General features: G+C 40.1%; 2 protein-coding genes across 2 annotated transcripts in view; one reads left to right on the plus strand and one right to left on the minus strand.

The window, feature by feature from the left end:
* The first annotated feature begins 1392 nt into the window (after positions 1 to 1392).
* The window catches only part of UBXN4 (UBX domain protein 4), a 43246-nt gene continuing 25339 nt past the window's right edge, over positions 1393 to 19299 (plus strand). The window contains exons 1-5 of the mRNA XM_019022145.4: positions 1393 to 1778; positions 8058 to 8160; positions 13334 to 13362; positions 13954 to 14072; positions 15338 to 15512. Of these exons, the coding sequence (XP_018877690.1) occupies positions 1697 to 1778; positions 8058 to 8160; positions 13334 to 13362; positions 13954 to 14072; positions 15338 to 15512 (508 nt within the window). The 5' untranslated portion in view covers positions 1393 to 1696. The remainder of the gene's footprint in view (positions 1779 to 8057; positions 8161 to 13333; positions 13363 to 13953; positions 14073 to 15337; positions 15513 to 19299) is intronic.
* LOC109025961 (uncharacterized) lies at positions 1778 to 2412 on the minus strand. The gene has a single exon (XM_063694796.1). The coding sequence runs from the start codon at positions 2374 to 2376 to the stop codon at positions 1975 to 1977; it is 402 nt and encodes a 133-aa protein (XP_063550866.1). The 5' UTR covers positions 2377 to 2412; the 3' UTR covers positions 1778 to 1974.

Below are 19299 nucleotides of genomic sequence, written 5' to 3' on the forward strand. Positions count from 1 at the left end.
GACATGACATTTCCTCATGAAGGCCCTTTCTGACTCCACTAGTCCCATCCTCATACACTTCTGTAGCACTCTGAATTACCCTTCTGTGACATTCATCATCACTCATAATTACTTATTCAATGTCTGTCTTCCTGACTAGACTGTATAGTCACAAAGACAGGGCCTTTTTCTGACTGCCTCACCTCCTTATCAGTGCCAGGCACAATGCCTAGCTCATAATAGATGAGTGATAAACACTTGACAAATGAATATTAAACTACGAAGGATTCTTATTTAATTCTAAAATTAGAGATAATTAAAGACACAGCTCTATTGGAATAATTTCTAGATTGATCAAATTTCAAGAAGTCCATTAAAGTTGATGTTAAAGGTCAATTCTAATTTTTCTACAGGATTGTTGTCCTATAGAAGCAACTGTCCCTAATCAGCATTATGTCTCAGTTTATAATAACACTATATACGAGAGGCCTGATTGGGAAAAAAAGTACAAAAATCGGAGTGCAAATAATTAGCTATTTTTAGGGAAAATATCTGTAGGAAAGGTGGTATATTCAGATGTATCACTTCCTTTATCTTGCAAAGATTGTCAGATAGATGTACTGCTGGAGGATAAATTTAATTGATGTAGAATTTAACATAATAGTATATGCAACTTTAAATAAACCATGCAAGCCTTTAGCTAATAGTTATTACAGACCATGTGATTTCATGAAAGTATTAAATATGGATCGGTTTTCATTTAATGGCAGCCAATCACAAAGCGCCACATCTTGATTACAGGACATTCTCCCAGAAAATTGGAAAATAAATCACTATCTAGTCTCTTTTGTATTACCATGGAAAGTAGCTGGAAAAGAAATAATCTATTCTCTGCTTTTGTGTTACTTTAAAAAGTAGCTGTGGCAATAGCCTAACGCGTTTTGAAGTTTTGGAATGATCTCTATCCAGTGTCTAGGAAATTGCTGAAGGCCTGCGTTCTACCAATTCCTCCGCTTAGGCACATGGACTACAGGTTATTAAAGAAGGTGACTTGCGGTTTTTATCCTGTTTTTCTGCAAGGTTGGGTTACGTTCAGAAGAAATCAAAGCCTCGGAGTTAATCCCTACAAAGCCCATTTAGTTCCATGAGAGGACTATTTCCTCCACACTGAGAGTCTCAACGAGGCCAAGAATAGCATATGCCAGTTGGAGTGACACTTATTTCTCCCTCTCCCCTTTATAGAATGTGTAGTGGCCCTCACTACTGCCCCCTTCAGCCGTGCCTCAGAACCCACAGTTACATGCTCCACAATATGGAGGCGAGTAAGTCTAAGAGGACTACAATTCCCATCATGCCTCACTGCAGGCGCCGCCGACGTGTCTTAGCGGTTAGTCATCCTTTCTACGGCCTTCCTCCACTTCCTGGACTGCGCGACCGGAGGCCTAGCGGGCGCGCGCACGCACCACCGACTCGCCAACGAGAGAAGGCCCTGGGGCACGGACAGCGACGGGTTGCGTCATGTGACGTGAGGTGTTGCGCGCGCTAGCGCGCGTCTCCGGGTGCCGCTGACGGGCGTGCGCGCTTGTGCGGAGCCAGAGGTGGGGCCGAACCAGCCGAGGTTGCGGGGGCCGCAGAGCCGGACGAAGACGGAGGGCGGAGCCGGCTTCGGGACTGCGGAGACTACGCACCGAGCGAGCGCCTGGGCCCGAAGGGAGCGATGCTGTGGTTCCAGGGCGCCATTCCTGCCGCTATCGCGACGGCCAAAAGGAGCGGCGCGGTCTTCGTGGTGTTCGTGGCAGGTGAAGGAGGCAGGGGTTCGAGAGGCGGCCGGGACACCCCTCCGGCCTACCTTCATCCTCTTGTATACCTCAGCCGCCGGCCCGCCCTCCCCGAGACGCGGGCTCCTGTCGGCTCGCACAACTGCCACTACTACCCCGCGCCCCAGGGACGGCTGCGACTCCGCCGCCAGATCCCCCAGAGGGGCCATGCAGACCCTCAGCGCCCTGCTCCTTCAGGCCCCGGGCGCCCCCAGCCTTTCCTCAGTGTCCGAGAGGCCCGGGCTGCCGGCCCGTGGCTGTTCAGCGCCTCCCCGGTTCGTTTGAGATACAGCGGGCCTGGCCCCACCGCTGCCTCTCCCGGCACCCGGGCCGGAGGCACCGTCTGGCCCTGGTCTCCAAAGCGCCCCGAGGCCCGCCGAAATCTCCCCGCTCGGGGCGACGGACGCGGCCAGCAGGCCCCAGCCGCCCAGCCCCGCTCGTCGCCCCGAGCCTCTCCCCTGCGCAGCCAGACCCCCGCGACCCTCTCCCTGACGTCCCTCTCTGTCACCAAGGACCCTCTTTGTGCTGCTTGAACGCCCGTTTCGTTACCGCTGTTTAGATGGAGGTAGGAACGGGCCATTAGGCAAGCAGTTGGGTTGTAATTAGTTGTGGACTGTCGGGAAGAAAGCTGTGTCATCGATAAGCAACAAAGAGAAACCACCTGATGTTCACGGTTACTGGTGTTAGTACGTTCCTGAAACGTAAACTTTTGAGCTGAATAGAGGTTTAATTTTTTTTAATGGCAGTCTTGGTAGAGGATCTAGTGTGAAATAATGTAAGTTTAAAAAAAAATCCATTAGTTTCAAAGAAAATAGACGTTCAGTCCTTGGTTTCTTCCCTTTGTTGTCTTCCTAGGCTAAAATCTACACGACTTTGAGAACGTTTATTAACTCATATATTCTATGTTGCTCTAGGCTATTTTGCTCCATATTCTCCTGTTTTATTACTGAAATCTTGCAGATTTACAGTGAACTCCCTGCCTCTACGGTTCTGCTCATTCTCATTACATGGACCAAATCAATGTTTGTGGCTCTTGTTAATTTGAGGTGTATTTCTTCAACTATTTGTGTTTAATAACGGTTTATTCATAATTAACTCATGTCTTTTAATAGCTCTATAACTTTATGCACTGCAGTGAAGAACGAATTACTGAAATGTGAATGTCATTTAGCATTAAATTTGGAATTTATAATTGTTTTGTTACGCTAAGTTTTTAGCTCAATGCTGTTTATTAGAAGAGCTTGAATAGTTTAGATTCTGTGATGCTGTCTGGGGGTTATATTATACTTTACATAAATTAATTCTGTAATCCCGTAAGGAAAAAAATGGATTGAAAATGAAAGGAAAAGTAGATGACACTATGCTTATTGTGTACAGTAGTAGGTTTTTGACATTTTAAATTGTTTTTCTCCTAATATCTCAGTTGATCCTTGCAGTAAATAGAACAGGTTTAATTATCCCCATTTTATAGATTAGGCACTTAGGTCAGCAGTCATAAAGTGACTTGCACTAGGGTCACAAAAAAGATTTACATGTCTTAACAGTCAAATTTGTTAGTAGCTTCGAAAAAACTGGCTTTTTTGTTTCTTAAGGAAAAAACTGAACAATTGTAAATTGGTGATTTAAATTGGTATAGAAATCAGAAATTTGGATTATGGTAGTCACGTTTTTGAACAAATGTCCAAACATTCCTAGAAGGCACTCTTGAGGTAAATCAGTTAATTTAAAAAAAGAAACGAGAGATTTTTATTAACAAATATTAATATTTGGAAACTCTAGTACAAATTATTGGAATAGTTAAATAAAGTTATAGGTCTTGCCTTTCGGGGCTTTGTGTATATATATATACTTTCTTCAATTAATTTTTTACTGATGAGCATGTATTACATGTATTTAGAATATAATGACTCTTGAATGTTTGCAGGAAGACTGTTAGAATCTCACAAAGGAGTATCTGTCTGTCCCTTGACCTGTTCCAAAATCCAGCTAGCTTTTTTAGAGCTTTAGCCAGTTAATCCCCAAGACTAAGTAGGATTAGTGTCACTCTAGGAATATGTAGATACTGGACTCATGAAACCAAAACACTTACAGATTGCTTAGAGCTTTCTTCATAACTCTGAAGGCAGAACTCATGATTTTCTTAGGTCTAAGATCTCAGTAATAATATACCAACTTAATGGAAAATTTGAAAGATGTCTTTATAGCTGGAAGAAGTCATCTCAAGAGTACACTTTGGTTCATAGAACTGTTCAAGTGGGAAACGTTTTAGGCAAGTTGTCTTTAGTTAGTGACATTTTCATGGATGAATTAAAGAATATTGTAGAGTTGATGTTAGGAGACTGGAGAGATTACTACTACTTCAGCTAACAAATTAATATGATTTTCAAAGTATTGTGGCTGTGTAAAGTAAGTGAAACAAAACGATATTCATTTAATACTTGGGAAGGTAGAATAATCTGACAAGAAGACTGAAGTAAAGGTATCTGTTCTCTGGCTAATGTTGCTAGGTAGGTAGGCCAAACTTTGTTAATGATAGATGCCATTTTCTGCCTTTTTTGGTGAATGTAGACCACAGAAGCCTTTAGGTTTTGAGCAGTTGAGATTTTTTTTACATCGGAAAGACTGGCTGTATGAGGGTCTGCAACTCTTTGCTTCTGAGTTCGTGTTGCTCTCTTTAAGTGCCTTCGCTTAGGATACTGCCGATACAAAGGATATGCTGTTTTCTCCTAAAATCTTAGGCCCACCTAACTTTATAGTTGATAATTTGATTAAAAATAAGAAAAGAAAGATACCAGAGTTAGCAATCAGTCATCCCACTCAGTAGTATTAGGAAAGTTGTCATTAAGCATTGAGTAATTCCATTCAGCTTTCCACCACTGCTGTTCAAGCAGCTGCTGCCACCACTAGGCTGAGTCTAGGACAGACACTGCCAGTGGGGTTGAGACATCTGGGACCCTAATCACATGGTACAGTATAGGTGAGGGAGTGATGCACCAGCCTCACAAGAAGCAAGATTTATACTTTCAGCTACTTACGTGATATCACTGTTTAGATCTTCCCAGGATTCTCAAGCCTAAACGTGTAAGTGCTGCCTAAACCTGTGTTTCTCCCAGTGTTCTGCATCTGATTGGCACTACCATACATCTGGTTGGATAAACCATAAATGTGAGAGTTATCTTTGACTCTTAACTCTTCAGTCTCTTCTTGAGCTCCGAATTGTTCACAACATTCCAAATCACATAGGCCTTTCCCTACACACGTATTCCTTCTGCGTGGTGAACTCTTCTGGCTGTTGGCATGGCTGAGCTCTCTTATCCTTTAGATTTTAGCTTAACTGTCACCTCAGAGAGGGCTTCTCTGACCATTATAAAGAGTTCTCTTGTTATTTTCTCTCATAGATTTCTTTTTAGTAGCATTTATTACTGTAATTATGTATAACGTCTATTTGTTTAAACATTTTGTATACCATTAGATTTTAAGCTCTGTTGAAGGCAGACAATGTCCCATTTGGTTTATATTTAGTATACAGTTCAATGCCTAGAACAAAATAAATGCAATAAAATAGTGAACATATAAAAGAATGATGGAAAGGATTTCTCATTCTTCACAGCCTTCTCTGAGAAGGGTTTGTAGTAAGAATATTCTCAAATACTTATTTTTCTTTGGTAGGTGAGTCATTTATTTGGAATCTTAATCTCTCCTCATCAGATGGTTTCTGAAGATGCATTTAGAGTGATCTCACTTGCAAATAGTAACTTCTCGTTATTTGGCATCTTCAACATCTAGGAGTCTGCTAATGGAGCATTCTTAATGGAGCATTTGGTCTGTGGATGCATTCTAGTCCCGTTTACTTTTCTTTTTTTTTTTTTTTTGAGATGGAGTCTCACTCTGCCGCCAGGCTGGAGTACAGTGGTGCAATCTCGGCTCACTACAACCTCCACTTCCCTGGTTCAAGCGATTCTCCTGCCTCAGCCTCCTGAGTAGCTGGGACTACAGGTGTGTGTCACCACGCCCAGCTAATTTTTGTATTTTTAGTAGAGACGGGGTTTCACCGTGTTGGCCGGGATGGTCTAGATCTCTTGACCTCGTGATCCGTCCGCCTAAGCCTCACAAAGTGAGCCACCGCGCCCGACCCCGTTTACTTTTCCATGGTCAAATTTTTCAAACTCCTATTTCTGGTATTCCTGAATCTCATCTCACAAAATATATGCAAATAAACAACATTAGAGTCAATTATTATAGGCATGCCATCATACTTACTATATTAGGCATTTAGCTATTCCACAGAGTACTTATTGGGTGCCTACTATGTTTTGTAGAGATTTTAGTCTTGTCAGTAAATAAAATGGAACCAATCCTTGCCTTCATGGAACCTTCATTCTAGTTAGGGGAGACAGATACTAGTAAACATAATTAAAAATGCATAGTATATTGGAAGGTGATAAGTAATACAGAAAAACAACAGGAGATAAGGGAGCTTTGGGAATGTCTCAAGAGTGTAATTTTAAAGTGAGTGAGTAGGGGAGTTGTAATATTAAAGTGGGTGATTAAGTATCAGCTTTATTGAGCTGATATTTGAGCAAAGTTTTAAGGGAGTTGGAAGTTAACCATGTAGTTATCTGGGGGAAGAACATTCCAGGCAGAGGAAACAACTAGTACGAAGACCTTATGGCTGAAGTGTCTTTCATATTTGAGGAATAGAAGGAAAAAGAATAGCAAGAAAGGAAAAAGGAATGAGGTCACAGAGGTAGTTGGAGTCCTGATGTGTGGGGCCTTCAAGCGCCCTGTAAGGACTTTGGCTTTTACTTTGAGGAAAATGGGGAGCCATTGTGTGATCTAAGCAGAGGGTTGATGTGATCTTTTTTTTTTTTTTAAGAGAAAGTTGCCGTGTTAAGAATAGACTTAGCAGGAAGACCAATTTGGAGGCTTTTACTAGGCTTCCAGGTGAGATCTGATAGCTTGGATCAGGGTAGTTAGTAGTGGAAGTGGTAAGAAAGTTACATTCTTGATTTATTTTGGAGCTGGAGTCAGTTACAATCAAGGAAAACTAGTTTTTGGCCTGAGAACTGGAAGGATGGAGTTACCATAAACGAATAACTGCAATGAGGAAGGCCAAAGTGGATTAAATTGTCCTGGCCAACATAGTGAAACCCCGTCTCTACTAAAAATACAAAAAATTAGCCGGGCGTGGTGGTGGGCACCTGTAATTCCAGCTACTCAGGAGGCTGAGGCAGGAGAGTCGCTTGAACCCGGGAGGCAGATGAGCCAAGATTGCACCATTGCACTACAACCTGAGCGACAAGAGTGAAACTCCATCTCAAAAAAAAAAAAAAAAAAAAGATACAGAACATTTTCAGCATTCCAGAAGGCTCCTTCATGCTCTTTCTCAGTTGGTAGTACCTTTTCCCTCTATCAAGGTAGCCACTATACTGAATTCTATCACCATAGATTAGTTATAGGTTAGCATACCTTTTATAATTAGCATACCTACAATAAAAGGCAAGTCCAAAATTGCAAACAGAATTGTACCTGCCTCTGTCTACCTTGGATTAATTTTGGAGTATAAATGCTGTGGAGTGGAGATGTTGAACTCAACAGAAAGGTGGCACATAAAGGACAGATATCAAACTTTTTATTTTTCTCTCTCTCTAGACGGTCTCACTGTGTCGCCCAGGCTGGAGTGCAGTGGTGCAATCTCCGCTCACTGCAACTTCCACCTTCTGAGTGCAAGTGATTCTCCTGCCTCAGTCTCCCGTGTAGGTGGGATTACAGGCATGTGCCACCATACCTGGCTAAGTAGAGATGGGGTTTCACCGTGTTGGCCAGTCTGGTCTCGAATTCCTGGCCTCAGGTGATCTACCCGCCTCAGCCTCCCAAAGTGCTGGGATTATAGGCGTGAGCCACCGTGCCCAGCCCACAACTTTTATTTTAATAAAATCATATGTACAAAAGCCCAAATAGGCACTGCACCCATGACTGCTTATTATTGTGGTACTTTTCGCATCATAATTTAGATGGCTTCTTTTATGAAATATTTTGTATCATTTAAATAGTCCAATGTAGTTTGTTTTCATTGCTCTTCATGATGTGAACTGTGTATGCAGTCACACTTTTCATTTAGTGGAAAATTCAGTTTTCAAATTTGGCAGAAAGTGGTATAGGTGGGATTATATTTTATTTGAGGTTTCCGTTTTCCAGGGAAAAAGAATTTGCAATCAGCAGATCCCAGCCTGGTATAAGAATTTTTGAAATGTTTTACAGGTGATGATGAACAGTCTACACAGATGGCTGCAAGTTGGGAAGATGATAAAGTTACAGAAGCATCTTCAAACAGTTTTGTTGCTATTAAAATCGATACCAAAAGGTTTGTTTATGTTTTAATATTTTATTAGTTTTAAAATTTATAAGTATTGTCTTTGATTTATAGTGATACTCTTGGACTATAAGAATGTTGATGTTGGGCTGGGCACTCCCAGCACTTTGGGAGACTGAGGTGGGAGGATCGCTTGAGCCCAGGAGTTAGAGGCTAGCCTGGGCAACATAGTGAGACCCTGTCTCTATAAAAAATAATAATACAATTAGGAGTGTGGTGTGTGCCTGTGGTCCCAGCTACTTGGGAGGCTGAGGGGAGGATCACTTGATCCCTGAAGATTGGGGCTACAGTGAGCTGTGATCATGCCACTGCACTCCAGCCTGGGTGACAGAGTCAAACTCTGTCTCAAAAAAAAAAAAAAAAAAAAAAGAATATAGGCCAGGCACAGTGGCTCACGCCTGTAATCCCAGAACTTTGGGAGGCCAAGACAGGCGGATCACTTGAGGTCAGGAGTTTGAGACCAGTCTGGGCAACACAGTGAGATCCTGTCTCTACTAAAAAAAAATACAAAAATTAGCTGGGTGTGGTGGCACACGCCTGTAATCCCAGCTACTCGGGGGGCTGAGGTAAGAGGATCACTTGAGCCCAGGAGGTTGAAGTTGAGGCTGCAGTTAGCAGTGACTGCACCACTGCACTATAGCCTGGGCGAGAGAGCAAGACTATCTCAAAAAAAAAAAAAAAAAAAAGAATGTTTATGCTATGTTTTTGGGTATCTAAGGCATATTAGGAACTTAAATTCTGACTGCCGTTTGCTAAATTCATCATGAATCCTGCTGAAAAAACTTTAAGCTTTCCTACTCTATCAAGCAGCCATCTAACATGTACCAGGAATGCAAAAAGAACAGTCATCTCCAGCTTCTAAAAACTTGGAAGTAATGGTAAATCCTACATTGAATATCTCTGAGAGGTTGATCACTTACTGTCTTGAATCCTATTTTTGGGAATGGAGTCATTTAATCAATGGAAATAAGGACATTTATAGGTTCCTCACAGTACCTGATGTCCACAAGTCTATTTTGTTTCTCCGTTCCTCCTCCCCATCTTTAAAAAAAATTTTTGTTATAGGAAGTTTCAAACATATATGAAAGTAATGTAACAGTGTAATGTACCCCGTGTACTTCTCTACTAGCTTTGGTAATTAACTCATGGTCAGTCTTGTTTCATCTATACCCCCACCCATTTCCACTCAATCCAAATAATTTTGAAACAAATCACAGTCACTGTATCACTTCATCTATAAATATTTTAGTATGTCTCTGAAATATAAGTATTGTTAATTTTTTAAGCATAACTATAATATTAATACTTCACAAACTAATAATAATTCTTTAATATCAAATAACCAGCCAGTGTTCGACTTTTCAGTTGTCTCATCAAAGTCATAGTTTTATTACTTTATTGCAGTTTTTTAGTTCAAAATTATTCAAGGGCCACACATTAGGAAGCATTGATTTCTCTCAGTATGTAGGCTTCTCCTCCAACTCCCCTGCTCCTTGGAATTTATATTTTAAAGACACCAGGTCATTTGTTCTATACATTTGTTCTGTGGTTTCCTACAGTATGGATTTTGTTGACTGCAATGTGTTAGTGTCAAGTTGGTTCTTTCCTGTTTTCTGTATTGATAGGTAGATTCAGGTTTGTTTCCCCTCCCCTCATCCTGTCCTAAGACTACTTCATAGGTAGTGATGTGTCTTCCATCAGAAGACAGATAATACCCTGTTTTCTCTCTTTATGATGTTAGCAGCTATCAGTGATCATTACCTAAAAACATTATTATTTATTTTTTTCTTTGAAGCAGGATTTCACTGTGTTGCCCAGGCTGGTCTTAAAATATTGGACTGAAGAGATCCTCCCATCTCAGCCTCCCGAATAGCTGTAGTTACAGGCATGCTTCACTGTGCCTGGTGCTGAAAACATTAATTCATTAGCACTTACAAAGTGGTATTCCTGTCTTTTTGATATTGATACTATCAGAATGAATAATGTGTTTGAAAATCACTGTCAAGATTAAAGCATTCAGAAATTTCTACTCGGGAGGCTGAGGCAGGAGAATGCTGTGAACCCGGGAGGCAGAGCTTGCAGTGAGCCGAGATTGCACCACTGCACTCCAGCCTGGGCAACAGAGCAAGACTCTGTCTCAAAAAAAATAAAAATAAAAATAAAAAAATAAATTTAGAAATTTGCCTATTAGTTTGTAAACTTTATGTAAAAATTTTCTGTGTTTACAAAAACATCAAGTCGTAGTATAGTCTGTCTCACAACAGTTACTGAACTATGTATTTACTGAGTAGTTTTTAAAAAACAGAATCTGTCAATTTAAGTATATCTTTTTTTTTTTTTTATTGTTCATCACCTTCCTGAAGCACCTTTGAGAGTTAGCAGTGGCAAGAAGAATATAGGGATTTATAGGGAATGTGCAATACATGAGAATTCCAGAATTCTTGAGATTGTATACAGACTGATGTGCCTGGCATTTTTTTTTTTTTTCTTTTGAGACGGAGTCTTGCTCTGTCGCCCAGGCTGGAGTGCAGTGGCGCGATCTCAGCTCACTGCAAGCTCCGCCTCCCGGGTTCACGCCATTCTCCTGCCTCAGCCTCCCAAGTAGCTGGGACTGCAGGTGCCCGCCACCATGCCCGGCTAATTTTTTTTTTTTTTTGTATTTTTAGTAGAGATGGGGTTTCACCATGGTCTCGATCTCCTGACCTCGTGATCCGCCTGCCTCAGCCTCCCAAAGTGCTGGGATTACAGGTATGAGCCACTGTGCCCGGCCGTGTCTGGCATTTTTAAAAATAAATTACTTTTTTTTATTTTTTTTGAGACGGAGTCTCGCTCTGTAGCCCAGGCTGGAGTGCAGTAACGTGATCTTGGCTCACTGCAAGCTCCGCCTCCCGGGTTCACGGCATTCTCCTGCCTCAGCCTCCCAAGTAGCTGGGATTTCAGGTACCCACCACCATGCCTGGCTAATTTTTAAAATAGTTTTAGTAGAGATGGGGTTTCACCGTGTTAGCCAGGATGGTCTCGATCTCCTGACCTCATGATCCACCTGCCTCGGCCTCCCAAAGTGCTGGGATTACAGGTGTGAGCCATCGCGCCTGGCCTTAAAAACAAATTTCTATTAGCAGATGCAGGGATACCTGCATATAGTGATGGTTCATGTTTGTTTCACTATAGACAGCATGCTGATAGAATCTAGTGTGCCTTTAAATTATGGAAAATAAATTTTCTTTATTTCATAATAACTAAGTCACCCAGTGTTTTGGGAACATTTTAGTGTGTATGTATTTTTGGAGATAGTGTGCATTGAAAATAGATTAGTAGGAAATGCATAAAAAGTTTACAATTATTTCTGAAATGGTAGGATTTTGGGTAATTTTTTTCTTGATTTTTTACTATGTTTTCAAATGTTTTTATGATAATAATGCTTTATATTTGGGGGGAAAAAGCAAATTCTAGTTCTTAGAAGCATTTGTTTGATTATTGGAAGCATCTACATTGATGAGTATCTCTTACTAGTCTTATAAATTCTCTCTCCCATCCCTGACCACTCAGCTCCCTTCTCTGGAGGGAACCAAATCAAGAAAATATATTTATGTTTGTTTTCCTTCCATGTTTTACAAAAATAGTATTAATAGCATTTTGACATACTTTTGTATACCTTTTTCTTTTCTTTTTTTTTTTTTTTTTGGAGACAGAGTCTCACATTGTACCCTGAGCTGGAGTGCAATGGCATGATCTCGGCTCACTGCAACCTCTGCCTCCTGGGTTCATGCAGTTCTCCTGTGTCAGCCTCCCGAGTAGCTGGGATTACAGGTGCACACCACCATATCCAGCTAATTTTTTGTATTTTCAGTAGAGAGGGAGTTTCACTATGTTGGCCAGACTGGACTCGAACTCCTGACCTCATAATCCACTTGCCTCGGCCTCCCAAAGTGCTAGGATTACAGGCGCGAGCCACCACGCCAGGCCAATTTTTATATTTTTAGTAGAGTCAGGGTTTCACCATGTTGGCCAGGCTGGTCACGAACTCCTGACCTCGTGATCCACCTGCCTTGACCTCCCAAAGTGCTGGGATTACAGACGTGATCCACAGTGCTGACCTGCCTTTTTTTATGATTGCACAATTATTCAGTTTTTATTGGTAGATAGATTGCTTTTAATCCTTTGTTATTATAGAGTATTACATTATCACATGCCTAAGTAAGTCGTAGGCCTTATGTCTTCATGTTCCAGGTTAAGATATTGTATTCAGGTATACTTGTCTGCTGAGGAAGCAGCATGGCAGATACCAAATTAATTTTTTAGCTACCAGATGCAGCCACTAGCTTGTGGGTTGTAAGAGCAAATAGTTCTTTCTCTTTTGAGATGAAGTCTCACTCTGTTGCCCAGGCTGGAGTGCAGTGGCGCGATCTCGGCTCACTGCAACCTCTGCCTACCAGGTTCAAGCGATTCTCTTGCCTCAGCCTCCTGAGTAGCCAGGATTACAGGTGTGTGCCACCACGCCGAGCTAATTTTTGCATTTTTAGTAGAGACCAGATTTCACCACGTTGGCCAGGCTGGTCTCAACTCCTGACTTCGTGATTCACCCGCCTTGGCCTCCCAAAGTGCTTGGATTATAGCTGTGAGCTACTACGCCCGGCCCTTTTTTTTTTTTTTTTTTTTTTTTTTTTTTGAGACAGAGTTTTGCTCTTGTTGCCCAGGCTGGAGTGCAATGGTGTGATCTTGGCTCACTGAAACTTCCGCCTCCTGGGTTCAAGCGATTCTCCTGCCTCAGCCTCCCAAGTAGCTGGGATTACAGGCACTTGCCACAGTGCCCAGCTAATTTTTGTATTAGTAGAGACGGGGTTTCACCATGTTGGCCAGGCTGGTCTCGAACTCTTGATCTCAAGTGATCTGCCTGCCTCGGCCTCCCAAAATGCTGGGATTACAGGCATGAGCCACCATGCCAGGCCACAAATAATTCTTTCATTTGAAAATTATAAAACAAACCAGAAAAAGTCTTAATGAAATAAGAATTATATTTTTCTCCTTCAACCTGATTGCTGTGAAAGAAACTGGTAGTTGCAGGAAAATACTTGTGATTGGTACAGTAAATTTTATTAAAACAACTCAGTATTTAGAAAATACTTGCATTCATCAGGTGATTTTGTTTGATTTTGTTTTACAGTGAAGCCTGCCTACAGTTTTCACAAATCTGTATCCTTTCAGTAAAGAATGGCTTATATATATACATTTATTTACCTTCCTTTTGGTTAATTTATGAAATTTAGAAATTATTCATTTTTATTTAGGAAATCATACATTCTTTTTTATGGAAACTTTATTACTAAGTGTCCTCATTTTAAAAAAATGTTATTATAGGAAATTTCAAACATATATAAAAGTAACTCAATGGTGTAGTGCACACCATACATTGAGATAATATATTGCAGGTAAAGATAGGATAGGGAGTTTTTAAAATGTGAATATCTGAAAAACAATATAGATCAGTTGGGTTGGAATGTTACAAGTAGCTTGCAAGAGTCAGCTGGCAGCAAGATGGATAGAAAAGGAAGTTATGATAGGGGAGAATGTAGTAGATTCTTCACTAGAATATACCTCATAAATTAACATGTCACATGTATTAATACTACAGGTATAATGATGCAGTACTTGAAATTATTTAATAAATGTTAGATTATATTGTGAAAATCACAAAGATCATTTGTTTTCCTTTGTTACCAATAGTATTTTGTAAAACTATCCTTTTGTTTCACATGAATTGTTAGACTTAATTAAACTGTACAGATCCTGTAGTGTGTATTCCATCCAGTTTCTTTATTGGAGACAGTGGAATTCCCTTGGAAGTAATAGCAGGAAGTGTTTCTGCAGATGAACTTGTTACAAGAATTCACAAGGTCCGACAGGTAAGAAGGAACAGAACTGTTGTTTCCGTAAATGGTACGTCAGGAATTGGATTTTTTTTTTTTTTTTTTTTTTTTTTGAGATGGAGTCTCGTTCTGTCGCCTAGGCTGGAGTGCAGTGGTGTGATCTCAGCTCAAGTGCAGCCTCCGCCTCCCAGGTTCAAGTGATTCTCCTGCCCCAGCCTCCCAAGTAGCTGGGATTACAGGCACCTGCCACCACACTGAGCTGATTTTTGTATTTTTAGTAGAGACAGGGTTTCACCATGTTGGCCAGGCTGGTCTCAAACTCCTGACCTCAGGTGATCTGCCCGCCTTGGCCTCCCAAAGTGCTGAGATTACAGGCGTGAGCCACCGCACCCTTCCTAACATTGGAATATTTTTGGAGCCCCTCTGTATATTCAGGAAACTGCCATGCCAAAAATCTTAAAAGGTATTAAGTACTGTCTTTGTCACCTGTTTTGTAAATAGCATGAAGTTATAGGTGCCAGTAGCCAGTACCTAATACTTGACTGACTTCTTTACCTTTCTTTATTTTTTTATTTTTTTATTTTTTTGAGATGGAGTCTCTGTTGCACAGGCTGGAGTGCAGTGGACTGATCTCAGCTCACTGCAATCTCTACCTCCCGGGTTCGAGCGATTTTTCTGCCTCAGCCTCCCCAGTGGTGGGATTACAGGCGCATGCCACCATGCCCAGCTAATTTTTGCATTTTTAGTAGAGACGGGATTTTGCCATGTTGGCCAGGCTGGTCTCGAACTCCTGACCTCAAGTGATCTGCCCGCCTTGACCTCCCAAAGTGCTGGGATTACAGGCATGAGCCACCACACCCAGCCATCTTTTACCCCAATCTCAACACATAATGAATATCACCATAACTTTGTTGAAAGAGAAAGTTGCTGTCATATTAAGGCTCTAACAATATATTGCTTAATATATTTTAAGGACTTTATACTCAATAATTAATCATTTCTGTCTACTTTGGACAAATGGCTGGTAGAAATTTGTAACTTTTTTCTTTGAATTCTAATTTGAGGGAAAATCAATAGTGTGCTTTAACAAATGTTTTTATGGTCTTGCCAGCTTGCAGGTAAATTCCATAATGTGATTATATCATACTTAGGATTATACATTTTGGATTCATCTATTTATGAGTGTTTCGTATTTCTCTTTATTTTTATAGAGTATAAATCAACCTGTATTTTGGTCTCTACTGCCATGGTAAGTTTAGATTCTTATCTATTAATTAAAATCCAATTTATTTTCTGCCTAGATGCATTTGCTAAAAAGTGAAACATCAGTAGCAAGTGGCAGTCAGTCAGAAAGTTCAGTGTCTACTCCATCTGCCTCATATGAACCTAACAACACTTGTGAAAACTCTCAGTCCAGAAATGCAGAGCTTTGTGAGATACCACCCACTTCTGATACAAAGTCAGATACTGCAACAGGTAACTTTTAATGTACCTTTTTGAGTACAATAGAAGCTCCTTCACTACATTTTAATATTTAAATATTAATATTTAAAAAATTTGTATGTATTTTTCTTCACATTTATTTAACTTAAAATTTAAGAGTTGTATTAAATACACATGTGTCATTTAGTGGCAGAAGACAATAAAGTCAGTGAATGTCAACTCAACTCCCAAATAGTCAACAATCCAGAGCAATTGATTTATAATTTCTGCTATTGCGCTACGTGCTTCAAGGAATGTCATGACACTGAGCAGTTTTATAAATCTCTTACTAGCCTAGAGAATTTGGAAAGTTTCAAATGAACTAAAGTATTATATTTGGAATTGTTTCTATAACATGTAAAAAGCTAGGAATAAATTTAAGAGAATAGTATTTTATATATATATTTTTTAATTAGAGGTAAAAGATAATTATGAAATAGAGCTTGTAGAAGTAAGAGGTGTGACTGTAAACTCATTGATAGAAAAGGCAAAAGAGAAATTTTTGGGATTGTGGTTGGAGTTGTTTGGTGTAATATAGCTTTGTATTAGGCAACCGAGGGGTAGATAAATCAAGATGTTAGGATATTAGTCTCCTAAAAGATGATTCTACTCCAGCATCCCACACAAATAATCATCAAGCTTCTATTTGAATGCTTTCAATGATGGGAAGCTCATTACCTTGCTAGGAAGCCTGTTCTGTTGTTGAACAGCTCTAGTTTTTAGAAAGAGTCTTCCTTATATTGAGCTGAAATTTGATGCCCCATAACTTCCTGTTAACATTAATGCTGCCTTGTGGAGTTACACATGACAGGTTTTGAATATTTGAAATACAGCTATTTGTCTCATTTTGAGGTTTTACATCGGATGGATCATTCAACTTCTGGATGTGTACGGAACGGGGGGACTCTATTATGGATGTTCATTTAGGTCTACGACAGAATAATTACTTTAATTGTATTCACCTGGATATATATCATTTCCAAAATTCTTCATTCCATTTTGAAGATAGACACGTTTCCCTCTGGTATAATATTCTTTCAGCCTGAAAATTTTCCTTTAGCATTACTTATTGTACAGGTCTGGAGTTTTCTTTATGTGAAATGACTTTGTTTTATCTTCATTCTGGAAGGATATTTTTGCTGGATATAAAAATTTTGTGTTTACAGTTACAGGTATTGTCCACTGTCTTCTGGTCTTCATAGTGTTCTAATGAGAAGTCTCCACAAATTCTGATTGCTCCCCCCTGTAAGGAGTATGTTGGTTTTCTCTGGCTGCTTTCAGGATTTCTTTCTTTCTTTGGTTTTTAGCAATTTGACTGTGATATGCCTAAGTGTATTTTTCTTTGTATTTATCCTGTGTTTGGTTTGCCTAGTTTCTTACATCTGTAAATGTGTGACTTTCACCAGGTTTGGGATTTTTGGTCCATATATCTTGCTGGAATGAATTACATGTATATTAGGCTTCATGGTATTGTCCCACAGGTTTATTTTTTCACTCTTATTTTTTCTTCTTTGGATTGGATAATTCTGTTGATCTACAAGTTCACTGACTCTTTATCATCTCCATTCTGATGTTAAGCCCATCCAGTGAATTTTTTATTTTAGATAAAATTATGTTATACATTTTTTAGTTGTAGGATTTCTATTTCTTTCTCTCTTATTACAACTTTTTATTTTGAAATAGTTTGACTCATAAGTTACAGAAGTTGTGCAGAATGAGTACTCTTCATCTACGTTTTATTCTTTTAATTCATTTCAAGTGTATTTCCCTTTTCCTCATTTGAGTTATAATGGCCGCTTTAAAGTATTTGTCTGACGGTTTCAGTATCTAGCTCATCTGAGGATTGGCTTGTGTTGATCACCTTTACCCTTTAGAATGGGTCACATTTTCCTGTTTGTTCATATGTCAAAAAATGTTGGATTATATCTTGTACATTGTTGTAGACACTCTGGATTTCATTGTATTCCTGCAAAGAGTGTTGTTTTTGTTTTAGTAGACAATTAACTTGGCTAAAACTGCAAGCTCTGGCTTACCTGAGGTGAGTAGCAGCTCTAATCACAGTTTTTTTTAGCTTAAAAAAAATTTTTTTTTTTTTTTTTTGGTCAGGTGTGGTTGTTCACACCTATAATCCCAGCACTTTGAGAGGCCAAGGTGGGCAGATTGCTTAAGCCCAGGAGTTTGAGACCCGCCTGGACAACACGGCAAAACTCTGTCTCTACAAAAATACAAAAATGTGTCTGCAGGGTCTGGCTCTGTCACCCAGGCTGGAGTGCGGTGGCACAAACATAGCTCACTATAATCTTCAACTCCTGGCCCACATGATCTGCTTCAGCCACCTGAGTAGCTAGGACTACAGGTGTGCACCACCACACCTGGCTAATATTTTTTTTTTTTTTTTTTGAGATGGAATTTTGGTCTTGTTGCCCAGGCTGGAGTGCAATGGCGCAATCTTGGCTCACCACAACCTCCATCTCCCAGGTTCAAGCGATTCTCCTGCCTCAGCCTGCCGAGTAGCTGGGATTACAGGCATGCGCCACCATGCCTGGCTAATTTTGTATTTTTAGTAGGGACGGGGTTTCTCCATGTTGATCAGGCTGGTCTCGATCTCCTGACCTCAGGTGATCTGCTTGCCTTGGCCTCCCAAAGTGCTGGGATTATAAGTATGAGCCACCACGCCCAGCCTAATTTTTTAATTATATTCTTTGCAGAGATGGGGTCTCACTATGTTGCTTAGGCTGTCTCAAACTCCTGTCCTCCAGTAATCCTCCTGCCTTGCCCTCTGAAAGTGCTGGGATTACAGGCAATGAGTCATTGGATCCAGGCCTGTAGCTTTTTAAAACTATTTATTATGGAAAATTTCAAACATATATAGAAGTAGAAAAAAATAGTATAAGAAAACCCCATTAATCCATTGCCTAGCTTCATGGCCAATATTCTCATCTGTGCCCTCCACTCCTCTTCTTTTTTCAACTTATTTAGAACAAATCTCAGGTAAAATATTTCAATATGTATCTCTAAAATGTAAGAAAGGAATATAAATCTTTTAAGATTATATATATAGTTGCCTTTTAAAATAATTTTTTTTTTTTGAGACAGAGTCTCACTCTGTTGGCCAGGCTGCAGTGCAGTGGCGTGATCTCGGCTCACTGCAACCTCCACTTCCCAGGTTCAAGTGATTCTCCTGTCTCAGCCTCCCGAGTAGCTGGGACTACAGGCGTGCACCACCATACCCGGCTAATTTTTGTATTTTTTATAGAGACGGGGTTTCACCATGTTGGCCAGGCTGGCCTCGAACTCCTGACCTCAGGTGATACGCCTGCCTCAGCTCCCAAAGTGCTGGGATTGTAGGCATGAGCCACTGTGCCCAGCCAAAATAAATTTTAGTTATGGGAATTTGCAAGCATATTCTAAAGTAGAGAGAACAGAATAACGAACTCGAGGTACTCATCATCCTGCGCCAGTGATTCCCATTATTTTCTCGGTTTTTGTTATCTGTCTCCCTATATGACCATCCCTTCCAGGTTATTTTGAAGCAAATCTCAGGCATTTGTATGATTTCATCTTTTAAAATATCAATATCTAAAAGATAAGAAATTTTTAGAAATAACAACAATACTATTATCAAAGCCAGAAAGTTTAATAGTAATCCTTTTTGTCATCAATTATCTAGGCAATATTTATATTATACTTTTTTTTCAGTTTGAGTTACAGTTCGATATATTGCTATTGGTTGATGTGTTTTTAAATTTAATATATAGATTTCTGCTCTCCCTGGTAGTTT

The sequence above is a fragment of the Gorilla gorilla genome, chromosome 11, assembly GCF_029281585.2.
Source record: "Gorilla gorilla gorilla isolate KB3781 chromosome 11, NHGRI_mGorGor1-v2.1_pri, whole genome shotgun sequence".
NCBI lineage: Eukaryota > Metazoa > Chordata > Mammalia > Primates > Hominidae > Gorilla > Gorilla gorilla.

Bases quoted from the DNA above. Each gene is read 5' to 3' on its own strand.
- LOC109025961 (XM_063694796.1), bottom strand. From the start codon at position 2,376: ATGGCCCGTTCCTACCTCCATCTAAACAGCGGTAACGAAACGGGCGTT.